Raw genomic sequence first — 27,888 nt, forward strand, 5'->3', positions numbered from 1 at the left:
TGAGCAACCATTAGATTCAAAGGAATTGCGTATTATTGAATAAATGTAATGAAACTTATCAAAAATAAATGTTAATTAAGACTGATATTTAGTACTGCAAGAGATAGAGAGGAAATACCTTTTCAGCCCATTGACATATACTGTCAAAGATGAAGTTGATTGTGGAACATCCTTAATATTTGGGCACGTCAAAATATTAAAACGTTGAAGGTGAGTGAGATGTTGGACCACCTCTGAAATTGATTCCACATCCTTAATCACTGTTTGTTAGAGAAGTTAGAAATGGTGGAAGAAGAAAAGATGTTGATGCAACATTCATCTCATTTCCTTCCACTGCAAATGAAGTAACTCCTGAATTGTCAGCACGTAAGGTTAGTTCAACAAGTGAGGTTGGGTAATTCTGCAGCCCCCACTCTGACATTGGCTTCTTTAACACTCCTATGTCTATCTTCCTTAAATTAGGAGGCCACAACCCACATGGAAATGTATCGTCCATCTTTTTACACCAACGTATCGTCATCTCTTCCAAAGATGTGAGACTTTGCAATTGCTCATGAAATAATGACTTTAGATTCTTACAATCACAGACTTGAAGAGACCTGAGAGAGGATGGTGGCTCCTGCAATGTTGTTGACATACTCACTGATGTCATTGAATTACAATCTTCTATCCACAATTTCTCAACGCTATTAGCACAGCTGTAACTCTCCAATGCATCACAGTGAGAAAGACGAACTTCTGTAAGGACGGATTTCCTGTTGCTACTTCCAACATTAACCTCATTTTCTCCGATTGATACCAACTTTTTACAATCATATATAAGCAAATACTCAAGTGTCGATATCAGTCCAACTGACAACTCAACCAAATTTGGACAATGGTCTATACTAAGCTTTGTTAACTTCTCAAATGAGGGACCTACAAACCAACTAGGAAATTTCATTCCCCCATAGTTCCTAATATTCAGTTGGTTCAACTTACTGGGAGGCCTTAGCATTTCAAATACGTCATATTCTAGAATTGAATCCCGAGAATCATCAAATACATGACTCCAGAACATATCCAAACTCACAAGACCCTTCTTTCCCTCTAAGTTGGCATCCTTAGCTTGTTGTGGATCTGTTACTTTTTCCAATCCTTCAATGACAAGTTGACCTTGAAGATTCAACATGTCTTTAAGGTCAGATACCTTGAAACCATTACCTCTTTCGATAATAACCTTGGACAAAGTTTGTAGACTCGTTAATCCACCCATCCCTATGGGTGTTTTCTTCAACGATGGAGTGTAAGTCATGTCAAGATGTCTGAGGTTTATTAACTTGTGAAAACTTTCTGGCAAGCTAGTTAACTTGAAACAGTAACTGACCAACAAGGTTTGTAAATTATAAAGCTCACTAACCTCTTCTGGCACTTGTTTGATGTCCGTTCTTGAAAAATTGAGGTAGCGCAAATGTTTCAGAACACCAACAGATCTTGGTGCATCTCTGATTGAATCTAGAGTTAAGCTTAGCACCCTCATGAACTGTAATTGGGGAAGTAAGTCCACAAGAACATCGTCCAATATGTAAAGTGAATAATCTGATGACACCGTTAAGAATGTTCTCAAACGTGTAGATCTGTGTAGTTGCTTGAGCTTTGCAGATTCTACACCTCGTTGACCTAAGTATGAAAAGTAACGGAACTTCTCAAAAGCCTCGTTCCTACCATTTACATCCATCTTAGCATCCAAAAAATAGAAGAAGTCTCCCGCAACACTTATTGCCAAGTCATTCATCAAGTCGTGCATGGTGTATTTGGGTTCCGTGTATTCGTTACCCGCTGAATGTTGCTGAAAAAATGACCTTGCTTGGAGCTCTTCAAAGTACTCAAAACCAACACTCTCCATTGACATGTTTCCTTTTGGGTGGTTTAGAAACCCCTCTGCCATCCACAATAACACTAGCTCTTTCTTGTTGAATTCGTAGTCCTTCGGGAATAAACAACAATACGCAAAAAGTTGCTTCAGTTGAGAAGGGAGATCATAATAACTTAGCTTGAGAGTCGGAAGAATACTATCATTTGAACTCCATATCTCACTCTTTAATAACTTATCCCATTCATATTCATCATTTCCTTTTCCTTTCAAGACCCTCCCAATTGCTATCAATGCCAAGGGCAAACCCTTACATTTCTCAGTGATCAGTCGAGCAACTGATATTAGTGACTGATGCTTGTCAAAGTTATGCTCATCTAGAGCAGATTTAGCAAACAAGGATAGTGCATCATTATCCGATAGAATCCTCAAATCATAAGGTTCAACATAGTTCATCACTGATGCAACCGTGGTCTTCCGTGTGGTAACGATGATTTTACTTCCTGGCACCCCTTTAAGAGGTTTTTCAAGAACTTCCCATTTATCTTGGTCTTCATTCCAAACATCATCTAACACGAGTAGGAACCTTTTGTTTGAAAGCTTTTCTTGAAGTGCCACGCGAAGCTGATCCAAATTAACAAAGTTTTTGTTCTCTCCGGTGACAGCTTGATAGATCTTATTGCTAATAGTGAGTACATCAAACTCCTCCGAAACACAGACCCACCCCTTGAGATCAAACTCATCTATAACTTTTCCATTGTTGTACAAAAGTTGGGCAAGAGTAGTTTTCCCAACCCCACCTAAACCAACTATGGAGATGATGCTCACATTTTGATTACATGCTTCATCACCTAACAACTTGTTGAGCAGTGCCTCTTGATCTGCTTCTCGACCGAAAACAACTTTAGACTTATCTATCAGTGATTTTTGTTCTGTTGGAAGCTTTGACGAGCCCAACACACCCACTATAGAGGATCTAGACTATACTAGACTCACTACACCAACACTTTGACGTTGGTTAGCCTTTAATTTTATGAATTCTTAGTGTACAATAGTACTTAGGCGACAGTGTCGACCATATATCATTTAGGCGGTATAACCGACCATATATCACTTAGGCGGCAGAGCCGACCATATAATAAGAACAACACAAGTGCACTAAGAACTTAAACACAAACTAAGGTTTAACCGGGAAACTTAACAAAGAACACTTTTACTAATACAAAATACAATTACAATATTACTTACTTACAAGCTTTTCTTCTCTACTCACACTCTTCTCACTTCTTACTTCTTACTTCTTCTCTACTTCTCAACTCACTCTTTTCACAACTTCTTCTAACTCTTCTTCACTTCTCTACTTCACTTCACAATTTACAAATGAACTCCTCACCCCTATTTATACTACTCCATGAAAACTTCTACACACTAGATATTTCCATGAATAAATATCTAGATATTTCTTCACTTATAAATATCTAAATTATCTAGAATTTTCTTTTATATTCTAATATCTAGATATTTTCTTATACATATTAATATCTAGATATTTTACATATATACATCTGCTAATTCCATATTATTTTATAATATCAAATTTGCATTGCATTTTAACACTCCCCCTCAATGCAAATTTTCTTCCAACGATGTCTTGCAGACCATTCCAAGTGCTTCTCTGAATTTTGTAAACTTCGGTTTACTTAGGCTCTTGGTGAATATATCTGCAACCTGTTCATCTGTCTTTGTTGGCACCATCTTGATCTCCCCTTCAAGAACCTTTTCGCGAGTGCACTTCTATATGTTTTGTTCTCGCATGAAAGACTGGATTTTCTGCTAGACGTATAGCTGATAGGTTATCGCAGAAAAGCTTTACTTGATAATCTGCTGATTGATGTAGATCCTCCATTAGTTGCTTCAACCAAGTAATTTCTTGCGTTGCTGATGCTGCCGACCGATATTCTGCTTCAGTGCTTGATAAGGATACTGTTAGTTGTCTTTTGCTGCACCATGATATTACTCCTGATCCAAAACTAAACATGTATCCCGTTGTTGACCGTCGTGTATCATAGTCTCCAGCATAATCAGTGTCACAATATCCAGTCACCCGACATTCTTTTGTTCTCTTATATAAAATGCCAAAGTTAATAGTGCCTTTAACGTACCTTAAGATGCGTCGTACAACATCAAGGTGAGGCTTCTTCGGATTGCTCATGTATCGACTAACCACTCCAACTGCATAAGATATGTCTGGCCGGCTTAGTGTGAGATAAATAAGACTTCCGACCATCTTTCGATACATGGTAACATCTTGAAGACTTTTTCCTTCATGTGCTCGTAGTTTTGTATTCGGATCCATCGGAGTTGAGATAGGTTTGCAATTAAGCATTCCGTACTTTTGTAAAAGATCTCGCGCATATTTCTGTTATCCCAGAAATAATCCTTCTCTTTTCTGCTCTATTTCGAGTCCAAGAAAATGTTTGAGTTCTCCAAGCTCCTTCATATGAAATCTGATAGAAAGATTCTCCCTTGTTCTTTGAATCTCCTCATAATGATCTCATGTGATAATTAAGTCATCCACATATACTAGCACTATGGCTAGTTTTCCTTGATCTTGTTTCACAAATAAACTAGAATCTGAAATAAGCAACTATAAAACCACTTTGTACCAAGAACTCACCAATCTTCCCGTACCAAGCTCTTGGAGCCTGCTTCAAGCCGTATAGTGCTTTCTTTAATTTGCAGACATGGTCAGGATGGAACTTGTTCTCAAAGCCTCTTGGTTGCTCCATATAAATGTCTTTGTCAAGTTCTCCATGTAAGAAAGCGTTCTTGACATCCATCTGCCACAGCTTCCAAGATTTGCTGGCGGCTAAAGCTAGTAGAGCTCGAATTGTTGTGATCTTCGCCACTGGACTAAACGTTTCATAATCTAGCCCATATTATTGAGAAAAACCTCTAGCAACAAGTCGAGCTTTATACCTTTCAATGGAGCCATCAGATCGAGTCTTCACCTTGTAAACCCACTTACAAGATATTGGTTTCACATCTTTTGGCTTTGGAACTAAATTCCATGTCTGATTTTCTGTTAGTGCATTAATTTCTTCTTCCATCGATTTCTGCCACTCTCGACTTTGTGCTGCTTCTTCATAAGTGGAAGGCTCAATAGGTATTGATTCATCCACATGAGCAGCATTGGCATACCTCGGATTAGGTTGTCTCGGCCTTGCTGACCTCCTTAATTATTGTGCATGCTCCTCGACTTCCTTTTGGCTTGGACGAACCTCCTCGGATATAGATTGATGTACTCTAGTTTTCCATGGACTCTTTTCCTTAGAGTACGACCCTTCTCCTTCTTTTATTGGATCCAATATCTGCTCTTTAGGTTCTTCTTTTTCTTCTGGACCTTCTTCTAATCCATGAGATTCTGGAAGCTCTATCTTTTGAGGTGACCACCATGAAGAAGCTTCATCAAATACCACATTTCTTGAAGTATGGCACTTTCCAGTATTTGGATCACAACATCTCCATCCTTTTCTTGATTCATCATAACCGACAAAAATGCACCGAATTGCCTTCTTATCAAATTTGCTCCGGAGATGATCTGGCACGAAGACGTAGCATACACATCCAAAAACCTTGAGATGGTTGACGGTTGGCTTGATCTTCCATAATCTTTCATATGGTGAAATATATCCCAACTTTGTTTGTGGGAGTCTGTTAATCACGTATGAAGCCGTCCTCATACATTCGGCCCAAAATCTTCCTGGTACATTCTTACCATGAAGCATACTTCGATAAGTTTCAGCAAGATGACGATTCTTACGTTCTGCCACTCCATTCTGTTGTGGAGTATTAGGGCAAGTTAATTGCCTTCTGATCTTGTGCTTCTCAAGATAGATATTGAACTCGGTTGATAAATATTCTCCTCCATTATCTGTGCGTAAGCACCGGATCTTAGTATTGAGCTCACTTTCTACCTTGTTCTTGAACTCTTTGAACTTCAGAAAAGTCTCCGGCTTCTCCTTCATGAAGTAAACCCACACATATCTTGAGAAGTCATCAATGAATGTCACCATATACTTCATGCCTCCAAGTGATGTTTGTTTCACTGGGCCGAAGACATCTGAGTGTATGAGCTCTAGTGGTGTCTTGGACTGATGCGCTGACTCCTTGAATGGCAATTGGTGAGCTTTGCCAAATTGACATCCAGCACATATTGTATCTGTTCGGATATCAATTTGAGGAAGCCCATTTACTATGCGTTTCACCATCATCTCCTTTAACTTATTGTATCTCACATGCCCAAGACGTTCATGCCACAGATCAGCCGTCTCATTCTTTCGAGTCTTATCCACATAAGCTGTTTCAGCAGATAATACATAGACCGATTCTATTCTTCTTCCATGCATAACTGGATTGCCAACCACCTTTACTCTCTTGAATACGGACACATCTTCTGGTCCAAAGAGCACATAGTTCCCTTCTGCTGTCAATTGTGGTACTGACAGTAAATTCTTCTTTAGGCCAGGGACAAGATACACCTTCTCGAGTTGGAGCTTATGAGAGTCGCCTTCATTTGGAATTATTGTCTTTCCAATGTGAGAAATAGACAACCTTGAATTGTTGGCTGTCAACACGACTCTCTTTCCTTTGTAATCCTCCATTTCTTGCAGCTTCGTCCCATCGTTGGTCATATGATTTGAGCACCCAGAATCGATGATCCAATCATCTTTGTAGTTTATTTTTGACTTTAAAGTTGTTGTAAGAGCTTGATCATCTATGTCAGCTTCAACAGAGAGTCCAGCTTCTGCATCCCATGTTTTCTCATTAATGGTTGCTTAGAATGTGACCTCTTTCTTCTCATCTCTTGCGGCGGCCACATTTTCTTCGAAAGTTCGCCTTCTGGGGAATCTACAATCTCGAGAAAAATGACCCTTCTTGCCACAATTGAAGCATTCACCATTCTTTCTCTTATCATTTTCTCCGTATTGTTGGCGATGATCTCTTCTTCCTTGTTGAGCTCCCCCTGAAGCGTTGCCTTTTGATTTTGGGTGACCCTTCCACCCATATGTCTTACTTTCTTTCATCGCCTCTTGTCTTCGAGATGTTGCTTTCTTCTTATTGGTGAAGAGTGCATCTTCTCAGTCTTTTATGGTTACTTCATTCATCTGCTTGGCTAATGCCTCTTGATTAGCCAATAAATTCTCCAGCTCTATTAATGATGGTTGAGTAGGTCATCCTCTCGCAGCGGCTATAAATCCATTATACTCGGACCTTAAGCCGTGAATGATAATTCTCTTCATCCTTGCTTCACTCACTTTCTCTTCAGGAGCAAGTTGAGATATCTCACGGCAGATAGATTTCACCTTGGTGAAATACTGAGAAATAGACAGACTTCCTTGTGAGATACCCGCGAGCTCATTTTCCAAGAGCTGGAGGCGTGCTTCATTCTTCTTTGAAAATAATTTTTCAAAAGTTTCCCAAGCTGCCTTTGGTGTTTTCTCGTCACGGATGTGCTCCAATAGATCCTCCTCGATTGTAGTCTTCAATATAAATAAAGCCTTCCCGGCCTTGATGTTCCATTTTCTCAAGGCTTCGGCATTTTCTTTCGGTGGAGGCGTTGTGTCACTGCCAGCAACTATTTTCCATAAATCCTGTCCTTGTAGGTAGGATTCTATGCAAGTCCGCCAATAACCATAGTTGCGTTTATTGAGACTCTTGATTCCACTGCTCGTACTTGCAAGATCTGCCATCATGACGTCCAACGTCTAATAAGCTTGGTCCCTGACCGATGAGCTTTCACAGTTCCTAACTGTGCTACGACAGAATCTCCCTTAGAGCCTTGGTGAAAACAAGTCGATGTAAACGTCCAACGTTTACCGATTTCCTCCACTAGAAATGGTCCCGAAATGACCCGCTCTGATACCACTTTTTGGAAGCTTCGACGAGCCCAACACACCCACTATAGAGGATCTAGACTATACTAGACTCACTACACCAACACTTTGGCGTTGGTTAGCCTTTAATTTTATGAATTCTTAGTGCACAATAGTACTTAGGCGACAGTGTCGACCATATATCATTTAGGCGGTATAACCGACCATGTATCACTTAGGCGGCAGAGCCGACCATATAATAAGAACAACACAAGTGCACTAAGAACTTAAACACAAACTAAGGCTTAACCGAAAAACTTAACAAAGAACACTTTTACTAATACAAAATACAATTACAATATTACTTACTTACAAGCTTTTCTTCTCTACTCACACTCTTCTCACTTCATACTTCTTCTCTACTTCTCAACTCACTCTTTTCACAACTTTTTCTAACTCTTCTTCACTTCTCTACTTCACTTCACAACTTACAAATGAACTCCTCACCCCTATTTATACTACTCCATGAAAACTTCTACACACTAGATATTTCCATGGATAAATATCTAGATATTTCTTCACTTATAAATATCTAAATTATCTAGAATTTTCTTTTATATTCTAATATCTAGATATTTTCTTATACATATTAATATCTAGATATTTTACATATATACATCTACTAATTCCATATTATTTTATAATATCAAATTTGCATTGCATTTTAACATGTTCCTATCGTTTAAAACTATTGTTTGATCTCTGTTGAGCTATGGCATTGTAACCTATACCTAGATCCTTTGCCTTCTCGACAAAGACCTTCAGTTTGTTGTTAATCTGATTTAGCATAGGTCACATATTATAACCATACATAAAGTTATCAGCTATATCAGCCATATTAGTTAAAAAAGTTGGTATGATATTGAATACCGATACCTCACCGGTGCCATGAGATTCATCATTGAAGTTTCTTCGCATAGTTTCGGTGGCCATATTATCGAGTACATCTTCCATGTCATAAGCCACACCACGAAGATCTTGTAGCCAGACATTAACAGATCTGTCTGTTATTTGTTTCTCGCTTGCATCAGCAAGCAGAGCATCGATAAATTTCCAGGTTGTTTGAAGATCTTTCAGCTGAGATTCAATTCCTTCAAATCCAGACAGCTTTATCAAGCCACTAGAGAGTAGATTTTCTAACAGCACGGTGACAGCAGCAGTAACAACTATTTCAGCCATCGGAATTTAGAAATTAATCAAAAGAATGTTTGGTTTGTTGTAAACGGATCTAGTAGTAGTGGATTTGAATAGATGAAAGGAAAAACTGAAACAAGAGTTGTTGTATTAGTGAATTGCAGATCGATGAAGTAAAAAGTAGATGAAAGGAAAAACTGAAACAGGAGTTGTTGTATTAGTGAATTGCAGATCGATGAAGTAAAAAGTAGAAAAAGACTAAGGGCTGTTTACTTTTTTTCTCATTAAGTTCCATATGGATAAAGATGTCCGTATGAATATAGATGACTATATCCAGTAATCGGTGAATGAATAATGTTGTTTACTTATTATGCTGAATAAACCGTCTTAATAATAAAAATGACAATTTTACCCTGAAACTAGATAATTAAGCAACATAAACCTAAGCAAAAACTGAAATAACACACACTAATATCAAACAACTACCTAAATTAAACATAAGCAACAAATTGATTCAAAATTCATATCAAAATTTTGTATACGATAAATACATACTTGATCAAGCTGAACCAATTTTTTATTGTAAAACACAAATACAGATATATGTACAGTGCCTACACTTCTTTATTCTAAACCTTTCTTTTTAAATTTTCAATAATGTTTTTCATTCCATCTTTCTTCCATGGCTAACAATAGATCTTCCCTTCAAAATTAGTATATCTTATCTTTTATTTATGTAGCAGATATATTTAATTATTTGTTTACAGCTTGGAAGAATCTTGTTTCAATCAAAAACCCCCCAAAAGCAAAAAAAACCCCAAAATCAAAACCCTAAAAACTAAAAATAAATTATACATATAAAGGTGAGTTCAGAATGATGTAAGAAGCATTATATGTGAAAGAAAACTCAATTCAGGTTAAGTAATCGACCAAAAGGAGTCAGCAACGGTTACGTATGGTGCTCAACGATGGTGTAATGAACGGTGCAATAGCAGCTGATTCAAGTTCGTTTTGATTTCTTAAGAGATAAGATGGAGAACAGAGATAAATTTTAGTGAAGAAGATGAATAATAATGAAAGGATTAAAGAAGGGTAATTGTGTATATATTTTGTCTCTATGGGGAGGAGTGTGCTTTTTTTGTTGAGCCAGAAATGCCTTCATATAGCTGGGTAGTATGAAAAAGTCCCAAGTAAACACATCTTTAAACTGACCGAATAATTCATGTGGACAACTCAGCCCATTAAGTTATAAACGTGCCAGACTTGATACTTCCATCACTTCACTTTCTTAATAATTTTTTAGTCATTAATTGTATCCACCCTTTCCTCTGCAATTTCTTAATAATTTCTTAGAAATTACTAAAAAGAAATTAATGAATTGCATAGTAATTTCTTAGTTACAACTATCTGTGGAGCCCTCGCTTCGCGCCGGGGACTTCGTTTTGAATGCGAGTTAAAAAAAAGTCTTTCCTTTTGTGAATCTATTTTGTAAAAAAAAAAAAAAAAAATTTCGACATCTAACATTGAAGGGTTGTTCCTTTTGTGAAAGTTGCTTCTTTTAGCGTTAAAGTTAGTTGATCTATTTTGTAAAAAGGAATGTTTTTCGACATCTTTTGGTAGCATTGAAGGGTTGTTCCTTTTAAGAAAGTTGTTTTTTTATCGTTGGAGACAAAAAAAAAAATGTAGCACACTAGTGGTCTATGTGGGTCATACTGTTTGAGCGCAGTGTACAAATCGGTAAAGCGTAGTAGGTGTTATTATTCAGTATTTTTGGTGTTAGTGATGGGATATATAATAATTTAGAATATAGGTATAAAGTGGGGGGTTCGATTTGTATTTTAATGGAAGTTAAAGAATTAGGTTTGTAAAAAATGAAAAATTGAATAATACTATTCATAACAAATAAGACAAAATTTGTCTACTAGTTATGTTGGTAATTTCTTAATAATTTCTTAGAAATTACTAAAAAGAAATTAATGAATTGCATAGTAATTTCTTAGTGATACCGTCAAATCTTGGTCTACTATTTCTTTTAATTTGTGTGTCCCCTCCCCGTTACCCCTTCCGTCACTAAATTGCCACACCTCACTCCCGCTTCAACTTACGTCACTCGCTCTGTCGCCGTCGCCAGTTTCAAGCATTTTGGATGAGTTTCAAGCAATTAGAAAATCTAAAAGATAAACTAACATTTCAATCAAATGTGTTGAATCATTCCTTATATTTTGATTTGGAACAAACCAGGTAACATGATGTAATAAGAATTTTAGTACTTTTCATGTTCAAAATTAGCACTTAATACAAAGCCATTCACAAACTTGATACACTTCAATCAAATATTGGTTAACAACCCAAAGAAGTCTTGGCTGAGATGTGCGTGAGAGCCCATTTGTGGTAAACAATTCCTAGCTTTTTGTACTTGTGGCACAAATGTCACAAGATCAATCCCGTTTTCAAGAAGCTCCTCGTGGAGCTTTTCAGATTCCTCATCTGTTTTACTCATAGATTCTGAATGAAAACATATGAACAAATTATTGGAAAAGATCAAAAAGCGTTGAATCCATTTACCTTTATATGAACGAGTTGGGTAATCTTATATCCGTTAGTTGAAAAGGAAAGATCAAAGGCGAAAACCAAATTCACAAACTTGATATAGTTCAATCAAATATTGGTCTACAACCCACATAAGTCTTAGCTGCGATGTGCGTGACAGCCCGTTTATGGTAAACAACACCTAGCTTTTTGTACTTTTGCACAAATGTTGCAAGATCAATCTCCTTTTTAAAAAGCTGCTCGTGGAGCTTTTCAGATTCCTCGTCTATTTTACTCAAGGACGTTGAAATCATTTACCTTTAATTGAACGAGTTGGATGATCTTATACAGGTCAAAGGTGAAATTCAAGTTAATCTTTTAATTGAACGAGTTGGTCAACAACCCACATAAGTCTTAGCTGCGATGTGCGTGAGAGCCCGTTTATGGTAAACAACACTTAGCTTTTTGTTTAAAAGATAGAAAGATTCAAACATACCCAAAAACAAATCCCTATTTTAGACAACAACAATTACAAGTAATTATTTTGACAGATATTAAATCAGTGAACTAATAACATTTTGATATACTTATTCACTCACCGAGTAATACGCACGAGGGAAATTTCAAAAAAAAAAATTAAATATCTAGGGTCTGACAAACTTGATCAAATTCAAGTTAATCTTTTTTTCCATTTCAAAAGTTTAAAAGAAGGGTATGATAGATTAGGTTATTGACTCGTAAACGCATCTGACTCGGACATTATGTGGTCGATCCCCAACCCTTTGTGTCGCAGGACAAACTTGGTGTGCTAACAACAGATAGTGGATACCATGAGTTTGTAGTAGCTTACTGTATTGTTCTTGAGATCCCCTGAAATATTAGCAGCCACTATTTATTTATTAGATGTCTCATTTATCAAAGTTATATCATTATGTTAATAATTACATTTTTTTTCATGTAGACAAATAAACAATAGTAGACTGTAGATGCTTCAAAATACAAATCTACATACAGTTGGACTAACTAAACATATTCTGTTATTCGACATGCTTACAGCTATGCATAGATATATCAATAACTCGGTTTCAATTTAAACAAATAATCAAATAATCATGGAGTAAGTTTATGACAGACAGACGGACAGACGTAACTATCCAAAGTCAAGGTTTAATGGATTGCTATCTTTCAGGTAAACCTAGAAATTAACACCAAAAACTACAATTATTTATCAATGTTCAAGAAATAGTTAATAACCGGCAACTAGCAAAAATTACAATAAAAGCAGAGGTAAAGCAACTCAAATTATTTGGATTAAATTTGAAATTCGAACAATTTCAGAAGTAAGTAACCCTGATAAACTAAGTGAAGTAGAATTCACTTGTCACAGGACCCTTGAACAGATTACGGTGCACAAAGAATGTTATTACAAAACATGTACACATCACCCACATAATCATAATTACTGTTACATTATAAAAAGTACATTTTAGGCATGAATAACACTTTTTTCTCTGGCAGTCAGTAGAATTCACTTGTCACAGGACCCTTGAACAGATTACGGTGCACAAAGAATGTTATTACAAAACATGTAACGACTTCAACAAGAAAGCAATCGAGTATTTTGACCAGCCCAGAATACAGCAACCTCTACGACTGTGACAATCAAAACTGTTAGGACTAAATTTGTAGATGCTATTTGTATCTAGAATTAGGAGTATAAATACTCTCCTTGACTTACAATCTAAATTAACCCATTCATTTGTACCAACTCCTTTCACCATTAAAAACACACACTCAAGCTAAATCCTCTCAACCCTCACCATTGTATCCAACACTCTAACCTTGTAATCTTGACTAATAGTTGTGTTTGATTAAGTGATTACTAGTTTTATCATCATCATAACTACTACTTCATATGCATATTCATCACATATACACACACAGTACAGATACATAACTGTTTTATTCATATTAGCACATATAACATGAATTGATCTGAATCAGCAATCTACATGTGGTATCAGAGCGTAATAGCTTAGTCTAATCGATCAATATCATCAATTCATGCCTGAATCTGATTAAAATTGCATAACAGTCCTGTTTTGCGCTTTTACTGTTCGAATCTGAAGTTTGAGATTGAGTGTTTGAAATTGAAAATTGTGATTGCAGCATGTTTTATTAGCATATAGTGATTATTCATTCCAAATTTCATTGACTGATTCACACGTTTGATGTATTTCTGAGCTCAAAATTATTGTTCAAAGTTTTTGAGTAAAATCTGAATTATATCTGAGATTTGCGTATGTTTGCAGATCACTTATGATTTACAAAGTGTTAATCTAGTATCTAGCTAGCTTTAGGAATTGAATTCGTATGCTTACCTGCAATTTATGTGTTGATTTGAATTTGGCCGTCATTGAACCACCATAAACCACCGGTAACTACTCACCGGAATCCTAACAACCTCAAGAACTACAACCGTATCTCCTTAGTTCGTATCCGTACGGATTTGTTCACAACCGTACGTATCCCTATCCGTATCACTCGATCCGTATCAATCTGAATCCGTACCATTCGTATCAGTAAGTATACAACTTAAACCGCACGCATACAGACTCGAATCCGTACGGATGTATTTCAAAATTGTCTGTAAACAAAACCAAGTGCTGCCCAATTTTCTTTAGAATTAGGGCTTGTTTGAAGAAGACGAGTTGCAAGCTGAAAAAAATTAGGGTTTCTATTTGGTGATTTTGGAGATTAACGAGTTGAATTAGGAGAAGATCTCGAACTGATTTGAGAAAAAGAAGTCTCGATCTGATTGAGAGTCTTTGTTTTTAAATTTCGGTTGAAAGTTTTTAAAGGAAAAAAAAAAAAAAAGGAGTTTCTGTTCGTGGGTTGCAAAGTATTTGTTTGAGTAAAAGGGACTGACAGAAAGGAGGAGTTTAAAAATTCAATTGAGCAAATATTTAGAAAAAGCATTAAGTGGTTGAGGGTGTTTGATATCAGGCTATACACCAGGGTTCGAATCATGCTTGTTTAAATTTATTTTTGAGATTTTAATTATAAATCCACTGTAGCAGCCCATTAGCAGATTAGTTTAAGGCCCACATCCCAATCTTGAGTCAGAATCCCAAAGTCAAATTAGTCCACAACCAAGCCCAATTAAGATTTCAGTAGATAAGGCCCAAGTTTAAAACAAACTCATTTCAGCCCAAGCTTTACAAGCCCAGTTGATCAGATCCCTTAAGTCTAGGCCCAAATCAAGTTGTCCTAAGCCCATTTAGATCATTTTATTTTGTGTTAGTGTTTTTGGTTTCATTTTATAAAAAATAACAAGAGATTCATTCGCTCTCGGAACGCATACGAGAGATTCAAATTTTCTTAAGATGCTTGCCTTGCTTACCGAAGCTGCAAATCAATGTAATTATATACCAGCTAATTAATAATATAAATACAAATGTTAAATACATGAAGGGATAAAGCTACAATAGTCATATATGTTCCGATGTAGGCTATATACTAAAAAAAATACTATTGTAGGCTATAAACATATTGTTTATGTGTCATTATCAACAATAAAAAGTTTTGACCAAACTAAAATATTATATTAAAAATTCTCTCAAAAAAATTTCAAATTTCGTGTCGCTGCATCTTCTTCAACCGTTCATTTCCTTGGTTTCTGATCAACATCATGGTTGGGAATTTGAAGAAAATTCAAGTTTCTGATGGATGGACGTGGGTGATTAGGAACGGAAAAAACATGAGAACTTTCCAGATTTTGTGGACGTCAAATGCTTATGGACTGAATGTAAGTCTTATTGAACTATTGTCGATACGTTCATTTCCAACAAAAGATTGGAAGGTTTGATTTGGTTGTCAGATTTTCTAGGGTTGATAACATGGCACTGAAATTATCTTCAATTCGTTTTGGTAGTTGTCATCTGAATGCATATGTGGCTAAATATCAGAGGAAGAAGGGTCAGACTATTAACAACGATAACAGATGGGTGTCATTAGGCTTCATTTTTTATAAGAAAACTATGCATGTATTGGTGCGTTGTGGTAGAAGGGCTTACGATACCGATAAGAGTAAGACAATAGAGACTTCTTTTTCGGTCACCGTTCTATAACTTCCGTTTCATCAAGACGTTTATTTTTACAAAAACAAATGAACGAAATAAATAACGTGAAAATGGAAAAATGAATCATCCTCCATTAAGAATCGATGTTAGTGAGTGTTCCTAGCTGCAATTGATTTATTAAAACAGGTCAGAACTTAAGGCTTAGTAATTGTCACTACTAAATGCTGACTAAAACTGGTCAAATAGGTAAATGTCAAAGTTTTCAACTACACAAACACAGGTTAAATATGTCAAAAGTCACCAAACTTTGAAGTGTATTTCTAAGCACAGAAACTTATCGAATTGCTTTGTTAGTAGATTTTGGATATTGTAATAGCACATATTTACAAGCATACTAATGCATAACTTCTCAAAAAGGTTTTAGAAATGAGTAAAAATGATGGCAGTTGAAACTAATTATAGAACCTGAGCCGAACTGACCCAATTTAATTTGTACCATTGATTACTATTTTCGACCCGTTATCGAACTTGCATGACCCACCCATTTTGCAACCTCTAAGTTTGACCTAGTTCACTATGAGAACGAAAATCCGGATTTACGAAAGGTTTTTATAATAGAGATAAAAAGGCAAACTAGACAATACATACAAATTAATGCATTTCCGAAAGTGGAGAACATACATGTGCTTTTAATAAATTTCCATTTCATACTTGTTAAGTTCCATGTTAAGACTATTCATGGATATTATTTCTTTAATGAGTGCGTCAGATATGTGACAAGGTGCAAGATAAATAACTAGCAAGATAAAATATGATAAGCATCAATTTGAGGGATTTCCTAAACAAGTGAGTATCTTTCAGGAATTTCATCAAACAGCTGGTAGGCTATTCACAATAACGAGTAAAGATTACAAATTATTAGCAAGTGTTTGAGGAATTTAATCAAACAGTTGGAGGGTCATTTTACCAACACAATAGTGAGCAACCATTAGATTCGAAGGAGTAACATTTCAGAAGTTGAGCTTTTTCTGTTAGTGACATCATTTAGTTTTTCTTGAGCAGATGGTAACTCACTTGTTCATATGATCATACCAAACACTGTCCCACAAAAATAAACAGCAAAACAATTTAGCCTTTCGAATTTCTATGCGATTTTTAAACCATGTAACTATCTACATTAGTAAAGAATTGTGGTGAGTTTGATAGTATCTACATTAAACCTGGTTCCTCAACTCTGTTATTCACGGTTCTTTTTCCAAGTTTTCTCCTGCATAACAAACAAGTGCTAGAATCAAACTATTACTCTTAGACCAAGATATATTTTTTCGTTATCGGGTATAATCAATCAGACAAACAAATACTAACGGAACCAAAAAGAGCAAACACATTAAATCAATATATAATATTTTTATTACTGTTACTATAAAAATAAGAGTAGATATTAGGTGTATTGGTTAACGGGTCAACAGAAGTTAAGGTTAAAACTAGTCATGTTCAGTATATTTGACTGCCAACACTACTCGGTGCTTTTTTTGAAAAGAGCTTCTAAATAACAGAATTAATCATTAATCATGACGATTACAACATCATAGTAATTACAACTACTATTAAATACGGTGAACTTTAACATTTAGCCGCTTGCGTGCCCTAGAAAAAGACTTTCAGAAACTTTCTACCCTTTCGACCCATTCTCATTTAAGATTTTTCTTTACCCGTTAAAGATATTGACTACAATCAACTCATTCATAAGCAAATGGGTTTAAAATAGCATTTTTATGATCACAACTAACTTCAGATTACTTTTATCAGGTTAAGAAAAAGCAATGGGTAGAGGTACAATTTTTATCATAGTCTATACATCGAGTAACAAACTTACTAGCAAGTTGCAGAGTTTCATTTCTGAGCTCATCTCTTACCTGATATACAATTAATAAATATTATATACTATACAAACATATAAGGATATAAAACAGTTGGAAGATAAATTGACAAGTCAACAATTGTAACAAATTATATCTGATTATCTGTAGGACAGAAGTTTATATTGCATTATCTGAGTTCTCACAGGATCAATTGAAAGCAAGAGTCTTTGATATGCCTGTGGGTCAGATATAAGCTTCCGTAATTCATCAACACTACATCAATCAAATAAGCAAGATACAGTCAAACCATTATATGACCATTGACAAACACAACATAGATACATTTCACAACGAAGTTCAGAAGATTGTTAAGAATGGAAATTAACAAATAACAATATATAAGCAAATTCCCATTTACTAATTATTAAAAAAAAATGAAATCAAAATGACTAAATCTGTAGATAAAACTATATTCAACAGTCAATATCAACTATTTTTCTTTATTGTTACATGAAACGCTAAAATAAAATACATAACTATAATGAATTTTAACTAAGATGCCTTCATAAGAAGGTTTGCATATCCAGTCTATTTATTTCTAGAAAAACTAGCTAATAATGATAAACATCACTGCTATCCTTTTTTAATGTTTACAAGTACAAAAAGAAAAAAAGGGAAAAAAATTTAATTAACAATAGCCTGTTTACAAGAAAAGTTACCATTTTGCTCAATGAAAACGTTGATAACTACAATTTGCTCAACGATCTGGTATAAATGTAACAATACAACAAGTGGAAAATATAAACCTAATTAAGAAAGTAAAGTAACTCAAATTAAGTGGTTTACAATTGCAACTGGATCAAATGCTCAAAACTACCTAACCCTGATAAATGAAGTGAGCTTCGACTCTATGAATCATATCATGATACAAAATAAATAACCCTAAAACCTAACATTATGTATAAAACACAAAAACCCTAAAGATGCGTCATAAGAAGAAAACATAATTACCAGAATTTAATCATGTCTGCAAATTAACGGTGTTTTAATTAAAACTAAACGCAAATAAACACTCGGACACTATGGAACGCGACGTAATTTGACAATTTACGCGAAACAAGGGATCGCCGGAAGATTATAAAGTGTTGGATATACTAATTTAGGTTGCCTGAAAACGTGTGCTCCGTTATTGTGTAACGATATGGGGATTCTATACGGTGAATAAAAATGTCCAGAGACTTTTTCTTGTTGGTATTTTAATTGTTGATTTAGTGACCCTTGTACTTATAAATGTATCTAGTTTTAACCCTGTAACGTTAACGTTTGTGTTCTTTTTAAATAATACGAAATACACCCTGTGTCTTATATTTATTTCATATCTATTGTCTCCAGACAAAAAATACACGGTTTAAGAAAAAATATTTGTCACGTGTACTTTTTGTTAACTTTCAGTCTTACCTTTTACTTATTACATATCATTTTGTCTTACATGAATAAAGTACAGGCACAAAAGTTTTTTTTCTTTGCATCATTCCTTTCCATTTATGAAACTGGACAATTAATTTGAGACATCTCAAAATGGAATAGTGGACTATAAATTAGGAACGGAGGAAGTAATAAATTACTATTACTATTACTATTTACTAATATACTATTAGACTTTTCCCTATATACCGCTGCCAAGCTTATTAACGGTTCGTTAGTGGCTAACGAGGATAGGTAGCAGCTCGCCACTGGCGAAGCCAGTGGCTCCTGCAACGACAAGGTAACAGATCAATTTGTGGGGCGCGGCTACTTTTTCTTGTTTTTCGACCATGCTTTTTTAATGTAACATATATATTTGATATATATAATTTTTTTTTTAAAACCAATAAATTACCATCTATAAATATAACTTATTTACACAATTAATTTACACTACCATATCATATACTCTCACAACCATTTCATACAATCTCACTACAAGTACTTTCAAAAAAAGTCTCTATCAACTAACAACGATTTTTTCAATCATATGATCAACAATCCAATCCCGCCACCATATAATTCGTCATCGAATCAAGCTAGCAATTCATTTCCGAGCCAAAACAAGTTTTCCATAATTCGCACCAAATCAAAACGCCTTCTACCAACAACAATTTCAACAACACCACACCAACAATTTGTTCAACCACCACAACTACCATTTCAACAACAATTACAATTTCAAAACATCAACCCATATTATTTAACAACAACAACAATTTACTATTAACTAACAACCATTTTTTTCACAATAAGTTCCAAAAAGATCACAACCTTTAACACAACCAACTATTGAAACCGTACCCGAACACAACCCGAAACCGGAAAAAAAAACAAAAAGAAAAGGAAAAACAAAGTGACCGGAGTAAGTGAACGTCCGAAACATCAAATTATGCATTGGACTCCGGACGAAGAAAAACTATTAGCGGAACGTTGGTTCAATACTACGGAAAATACGAAAATTGGAACCTCACAATCGTACGATTCGTTTTGGAATACGATTTTAGCCAACTATAATCTTGTCGCTAGTTGTCAAAAGAACAACGATCAAATAACCGAAAAATGGGCGAAAATGTCAAGAGATCTCAAACTTTTTATTGCTATTTACAATCAATTCAAAAAAGATTGGAGAAGTGGAACTAATGACTCGGATGTCATTGAAGCAGCACATGCAAAATATCGACAACGTCAAAGTGTTTCTTTTAGGCACGGAAAAACATGGAAAGTACCTCGTGATGTCCAAAATTTTGTACCCCGGAAGCGTAATGAATACTCGGAGGCGTCCACTACCGGAACCATTGTCACTTTGCGAGACGAGGAACCTTTAAGGGTTGATCCGAACCCGGATCACACGGATTTATTCGCGGACGACCCGATCCGATGTCCACCTGGTTGATTAGTTAGTTGAAAAGGTCATAAATGTTTGGGTTCGTCCGACACCGCTTTCTCCCGTTGTTTATCCGAAGACGTTCATTCTCAAATCATGATAGCCCAACAAGAAATTGTTCTAACCACCCAACAACAAAAACATCAATCGTCATCAATGAAAGTAATGAATCGCACGTTTAGAATTTTCAACACAACCATCAACCCTAGCTTCCTAAAAAAGACCAAAAAATTCTTCAAAAATATCGCGAGCAAATGATATCAATTTTGTTAACGGATGAACATGAAGACAAAGATGTCTACGAAGACCAAGACATGACGCCTTTAAAGTAGTTTTATTTTTTTGGGTAAAGGGTTTTACCCGGTAAATATTATTAAAAAATAATAAAAGTAAAAAGGAAGAACAACGACCACAAGCGAACCTTGCGGCCTCACAAACAACCAAAAAAAACAACCTAGCTAGATCCTACAAATAGGACTCGCCAAACCAAGACCACCTACGACACACCTAAATCAGGACATTACAGCCATCCCGATTTCAAACCAAAGAGGGTCGTTTTCTTAGAAGCATTTTTCTCCGCCATAAACGTGGCAGTTTCATTATCATCGGGTTCTATATCACTTATCTCATCCACTAGATCATTAAGTGTTCCAAACGAATTCTGAACCTTCACATGTTTATCCATACTTGTTCCCGCTTCCGACGTCTTTTTATTTTCATTGTGGGTCACCTTCGGACGATAAACCATTTTTTGTTTTGGTTGACCCACAACAAACCTTCCTTTGTTTCCCTGTTTCAGCACCGTCGTTGACACACCTTTACCTTTCTTTTTGATCACCTCTTGAAAACCATCTGCATCCACCTGTTTTTGTTTAATTTCAACTTCCAACACTTTAGGTTGAACCTTTGGGCATTGGGTATCTATATGACCATAAACTTTACAGCACGAACACCGTGGAAGTTTCCATTCATATTCCACACACACCAAGTCAGTAGTTCGGCCATGACCGTCTAAAGAGGGAGTAGCAACCTTAATTTCATCCTTAAGATCAGATTCGGCTGATACTTCTATCAATGCTCGGGAAAAATTAGGACGTCCCCATGCTTCAACACACATAGAACTCGTAAACGAGTCCAACATCATTGGCTTACCAACTTTAGAAGCAATAAGACTCAAACCATCATCCGTATACCCTACAAGGGGATGTCATGCAACTTTACCCACACCGGGACCCTTGTTAAATCTTCTTTTGTTAAAGATATATCCGGTGACCACTTATTGAGAATTATAGGTATATTTCGCAACATCCATGGACCTTGCTCCAATACATCCATCAAGCCTTTTTCCGTAGTAAATTTAAAAAAGAAGAAACCCTTCGAATTCATCATAACTTTTTCTATTCCAAATTTCTTCCAAACGTTCAAGGCATAGTTATGCACTACCGGAAATGCCACTCGTTTACCAATAAAGTAGCCATACAAGGTATTTGCATACTTGTTCGAAGCTTCTACTACAGAGGCTAATGGTAGCAAAATATCTATATCATCTTCTAATTTATCCTCTTGTTCTAGAAGTCTAAAGTGAACTTTGGATTTAAGGGGATCACCTCCAACAGCTTGCAAGTATGATCCATCCTTAACCCCCTCAATCGTGGCATTATCCTTCAATAAACTTGCTTGTTGATCTTTAGAGTTCACTCTAGATTCATCATCGTTCTCAGAAAAAGAGGCTGGGTGAACACTCACAACATCATCCTTATTAGACAACATAGTATACCTATTAGTTTCCATGCCCATATCCACCTGCTCAGAATTTGTTTTTTGTTGCTCACAAGTCGTTCGTTGTTGCAATGGACCGTCATCCTCCATTGTATTATCTCCCTGCTCATCCTTATTATTCGACGTAACACTATGCATAGGAGAATTTAAACCTACATATTCTTGAGTTAATACCTTCTCATTCTTTGAAACATCATCATCATCATCATCATCATCATCATCATCATCATCATCATCTGAGGATGAATAATTATCGGTAGTCTCCAACTCGAGATTCAAATCAAGATTTGTGGCTTTTTTAGACGTCTAAGTATCTGGTTAATCAGTTGATCGACATTAACAACTGATTCTTTAAATACAGATTGCGCACCCTCATCGGTATCCTTGTACCCTTCTGATATATCCCCTCCGATTGTGCCGCTGCATAAAACCCTAGGCATAGTTTGAATCTCCTTTTTCTTCTTCTTTCCCCCAGAACTCTTCCCCATGAAGAAGCACCCAATAATATGATCGGAATTAATCGATCAGGAGCGATCGCAAGATATCGCTGTAGGAAAAGAAAAAAATCGCCCTAGAAAATTACGGAGGATTAATTTTCAAACACGAACAAGTATGGATAAACATGTGAAGGTTCAAAATTCGTTTGGAACACTTAATGATCTGGTGGATGAGATAAGCGTTATAGAACCCGATGATAATGAAACTGCCACGTTTATGGCGGCAAAAATGCTTCAAAGAAAACGACCCCCTTTAGTTTTATTTTTTATAATATATAAGTTTGGTATTAGTTATGTAATGTTATTTTTTATTATTTTATGTCATGGGAACTTTTAATCAATGTAATGCTTTTTCTAATTAAGTGTTATTTTAATTTATTTATTCTATTTAAATAATAATTTAAAATGGGTTGTAGTTTGAGTTGGAGTGTAAGATAGAAAGAGATTAATGAAAAAATATTAATTTTTTTTTGCTGATGTGACGCTGATATAATGTAGAGAAATTATGTTAAAGATGTTAAATATAGGGAATGACCTTGTTACTAATACTAAAAGGCCGTGATTGGCTTATGTGGGTGGTTCTTAGACCACTCCGTGTCTAATATTAAATTCATCCGTCAACCTCCACCAACATTTGGCTAGGATAGGCACAAGCTGTCAACCATTTCGCCAGAGTACTAACGAAGCAAAACGGAGTGGTGTGGACCTCACATGCAATATTTCACTTTTTGTTTATTTTGTAGCCGTAAAAAAAAGTTAGAAAAGTTTTCAAAATTTCCAACGGCAGCCGTTGGTATTTTCTTTTACTTTTTATTTTTTTAACCTATTAATATCATATACTAAAATTATCGCAGATTTGTGTCCTCTGATAAATAAAAATGACAACTATCCTCACCCTCTCTTTTTCTTGCCCTAGATTAATCACCACCTCCCCACTCTTCCAAATTAGTCATCTCCATCAACACCGCTGATGATACGTCGAATTACAAAACATTAGTACGGTCCATGTTGACCGTATTCGTTGACTAATTAATGCTATCACTTACAAGGTTTTGTTAATGCATGGTCTTTGATTGGTTTTATTGTATCAGGTGGCGATTTCCTATTTGGTAACTCATATTACAACCAAAGTGTAATTGGTTTTACGCCACTTATTCTGGGTAGGAACCGATCGAGTATGTGGGATTTATGACGTTATTTAGAGGAACAACCTCATGTAACTTTCCTTCATGTATTTACATTCATTTTCAAACCTTATGTTTTAATAGACATCCACTGTTATGTTTTAATAGTAGTTGATCATTACTTATATTCATCCATGTAATGTACACAAAGTAATAATTTATTTTATTATTTAGTGTTGAATATTAATTGTCTAATCTTTTACAAAGTATTGGTTAAGATTAGTATTTAATATATTTTAATATAGATACTCTATTAACCGCTAAGAAATTTCTGTTAGCGTTGACCTTATCTGACACATTTTGGTAATATATACCTGAGTAGTTTTTATGCTATTTTCATTACTGTTATTAGATCTTAGCAATCTGTGTAAAGATCCTAATCTTACGAATGCCAATACTTATAAATAAAGGTAACATAAAAGATAAATGAACGTTATTCTTATTCGAATTCAAACCATAGTCCAAACCAAAGTTGACAAACTTATTCAAAAGTACTACTAAACCAAAATAAGCTACTAAATCTTCAAGGAAATCTCTAAGGCAAGGTGCTAAGTTCACTCCACTCTACACTCTTCCCTCATTCCCAACGCCCCCTTGATTACCTGTCGTATAAGAAGGAAAACAAAGAATACGACTGAGCCAAAGCCCAGTGAACGGATATAACGAATAACGGAGTATAGTATGACATGCAAAATTTTATATTCAAAACGAACTTATTTTCAAAATAACTTAGTTGCAAAACAAAGCGCGAATATGTATAGATCCACAATACCATATATAATGATGCAAATTTCATAAAATAATGCACTAAGAGTCAAAACAAATATGTACAAAGTATCAAAATGAAATCATAGGGTAGCTACTCCACTAATCATCCATATCGGTGACGTTTCGTATGACACTACGATGAACGTACACCGTCAAAACAAAATCCTAGGATCGATCCATACGCCTCCTATCAAAATATAATAACAAATACAAAGAGCTCGTACCACCACCGGGTAATCAAAAGGAGACGCCGTAGATGTAGTGACCCGAACTTTTCCATGTTTATATATATATATATTAAATGAAATTGTTATTTACATGATTAAGTGTTTCCAACATATTAAGCAATCAAACTTGTTAAGACTTGATTAATTGAAATAGGTTTCATATAGACAATTGACCACCCAAGTTGACCGGTGATTCACGAACGTTAAAACTTGTAAAAACTATACGATGACATATATATGGTTATATATATAGTTAGCATAATTTTATTATAAGTATGTATCTCATTAGGTATTTTAACAATGATTTATATACATAAAAATGAGACTATTAATTTAAGAAACTCGAAAACGATATATATAACGATTATCGTTATAACAACGTCTTACTAGGTACATATTGAGATGCCCCGTACAAAACCATCGTGTACGAATCATCAACAACAGGATCATTACAAGGTTAAGTACTATATGCTGTAATAAAAGAAGTTGCATTCATGATAAAAAGGTGATGTCATAACCGACATCAATTGTTTTACATTTCAAAAACATGTTTCGCTAAGCAGAAGCAATAAATAAGTGTACGTGACCCCAAAGGTCGTTACATAACATAGTTTCAAAAGTAAATAAGTTTGAATGCAAGATAAGTAGTCATGCGATAACAGCTCTAAGCAGCGGGTTCTACAGCACGACAAGTAAGACAGCGGAAGCAACCTCAAGCACCTGAGAAATACATGCTTAAAAACGTCAACACAGAGGTTGGTGAGATATAGTTTAAGTATAACAGTATGTAAGGTAGGCCACGAGATTTCAGTGCTACAAAGAGCGTTTCAAAACAGTATGATAAAGTATATGTTAACCGTGGGCACTTGGTAACTAACTTAACGTTTAAAATACCCCCTGAAAGTACACTTGGCGAGTGCGTATGTTTATGAAGTATTAAACACTCGTTGACTGCTAGCGCTACTAGCCCGAGTGGGGATGTCAAACCCTATGGATCCATATCTAAGATTCGCGTTCACCGGTTCATAAACCAATGATTAAACGTTACCGAGCTAAAGGGAATGTTTCTGCCGTTTTATAACCCACACATATATAAAGTTTAAGTACTCGTGCCTAGTATGTAAAACATAAAATCCGCATGCATTCTCAGTTCCCAAAATAAGTTAAAGTAAAAAGGGAATGCTATAACTCACAATGATAATGTAGTCGTAAAGTCGGTCCGGTAAAGGTGTGCAAGTAAATGGTCCGAAGTCCTCAACCTAAGTCAAATAGTACTAGGTCAGTAAATCGTCTTAATAGGTTTAAAAGTATGTAATTAAGGTCTTAAGGGTCATCATCATTCATCATCAATCAAAAGGCGTAAAGTAAGTTTCGTTTATGAAAGTAGTTTAAAACAAGGTCTGACTTCAGTCAGTCACCACGGCCTCTATCCTTACTGAATTAAGGTGAGACCAGTGGCCATGGCTCCGTCTATAAGTCCCTTAAGTGTGGTAAAATTTACAGAATCAAACTCGTCTTGGTTTGACCGCGGCGACGGTCTAAGTGCGAGTAGGTCAGAAATTTCTGCACAACGTTAAAGGACATAGTGACGATCGGAGGGCCATAAATCCTAAACCGTAACTCGGATTAAGACGAGTTCTATATGAAAAGTTATCTACTCGAAAAGTTCTATCTAAAAATCAAGGTTAGAAGAGCCCAGGTCCACGGGTCTGTTCCAGAAATAGCTGAACAGAAACTTTTGGACAGAAACAGTGGGTTTTCGGTGAGTTCCGGTGTCTTGGTGCTTGATGCTCATCATGGTTCTCATCCTTGATGCGTATAGCTTCAAGTGTAAAACTCGTTGATGTGTTAACATCATCTTGACCAAGGTTTGTCCATCATAACTCAAGTGCAAGTCTAAGACATGAAGAACAACTCATCTAAGTGTTGTAAGTGTTTTGATGAACCAAAGTTACATCAAGGTCTTAGATTTAGCACACACATGAAATGTAAAAGTAATACAACTAAATTTTGACGATTATAACACAAGTGTGAGTCTCAAGACATGTAGATCAACTCACTTAAGAGTTGTATGAGGTTTGATGAACCAAAGTTACATCAAAGTCTTAGTTTCAACACTTACATGAACTTTAGAAGTAAAAACAAGTTATAAACTTAAATTATCAACTAGTAAAGTGTATGTAAACTTTATAGCTTTTGTTTATGACAAATTAAGAAGACCATAAGCTAGATAACTTGGATCTTTCAAAGGTATTTGAAGTTGTAACTAGTAAGTTACACTTCTATGTTCTTGAAACTTATAAGTTAACTTTTAAGTTCAATAAAATTATGAGATCAAGTCTAACTTGTAGTACTTGACCAAAAAAAACTAACAACATGTAAATAAAGTGCATAAATGAAGTAGTAACTTAAGTAAACAAGAAAATGATTCATAGTTGCTCATACTTTTAAAGATTCAACCAAAGTTGATCTTTAAGTGAAGTAACTTCAAAGTCACTTTAAGAACTACAAGTAATGAGTTTATACAACTATGAACTTTAATTTTTTTGAAACAAAATAAGTAGAATATAAACTAGTAAGTTTAGTTCTTGTGTTCTTGATAAATACAAGATGTTATGAAGAATCAAAACTAGAAAGTTTGATTCTTGGAACTAAGTAAGATTAACTAACAATTACTTGTAACAAATTAACAACAACAAGTAATCAAACACAAGTATCAAAAGATTAAAAGAAACAAAGCTTAATGATGATGATTTAAGAGTGTTAGGAGTCGGTTTTTAAGCAAGGAAAAGAGAAGAAGAAGTTGTTCAAGTTTACTTACAAAGAACAAAGAGATCTTGAGAGAAAAAGAGAGAAAAATGTCCAAGTATTTTGTGTGTGTTTTGAGAGAGCAAACAAGGAGTGTATGAAGTGAAGAATGAAGGCAAAAGGCACCCCTAATGGGGCCTTCAACCATCGGCCAGCAGAGAAACAAGGGGGGGAGGGAGAAGTTTGGTGGTCATTTGCATGGTAAAGTTCATAAAGTTGGATAATAGATGGGTTTGCATGGGGATAGTGAGCCAACAAGATTCCTAATGGTAAAACTAACTAGTTACATGCTAAACTAATACTTACAAGTGTCATGTGG

The 27,888-nt window shown here is 35.4% G+C and overlaps 2 protein-coding genes and 1 pseudogene across 2 annotated transcripts; 1 reads left to right on the top strand and 2 right to left on the bottom strand.

Moving 5' to 3' along the window:
• Positions 1-253: 253 nt before the first annotated feature.
• On the bottom strand, positions 254-9,015 carry LOC139875708 (putative disease resistance RPP13-like protein 1). The gene is made up of 2 exons (XM_071863019.1): positions 8,595-9,015; positions 254-2,817 (listed from the first exon to the last, which is right to left on the bottom strand). Exons 1-2 carry the CDS (start codon positions 8,965-8,967, stop codon positions 254-256), a joined length of 2,937 nt encoding a protein of 978 aa, XP_071719120.1. The 5' UTR covers positions 8,968-9,015.
• A 2,552-nt stretch (positions 9,016-11,567) lies between these two features.
• Positions 11,568-18,420, bottom strand: LOC139875709 (vacuolar protein-sorting-associated protein 37 homolog 1-like; annotated as a pseudogene).
• Positions 18,421-19,811: 1,391 nt separating this feature from the next.
• Positions 19,812-20,315, top strand: LOC139875710 (uncharacterized). Its single transcript, XM_071863020.1, has one exon. It carries the CDS (start codon positions 19,812-19,814, stop codon positions 20,313-20,315), a length of 504 nt encoding a protein of 167 aa, XP_071719121.1.
• The last annotated feature ends 7,573 nt before the right edge of the window (positions 20,316-27,888 follow it).

Source organism: Rutidosis leptorrhynchoides, chromosome 11, assembly GCF_046630445.1.
Source record: "Rutidosis leptorrhynchoides isolate AG116_Rl617_1_P2 chromosome 11, CSIRO_AGI_Rlap_v1, whole genome shotgun sequence".
Lineage (NCBI taxonomy): Eukaryota > Viridiplantae > Streptophyta > Magnoliopsida > Asterales > Asteraceae > Rutidosis > Rutidosis leptorrhynchoides.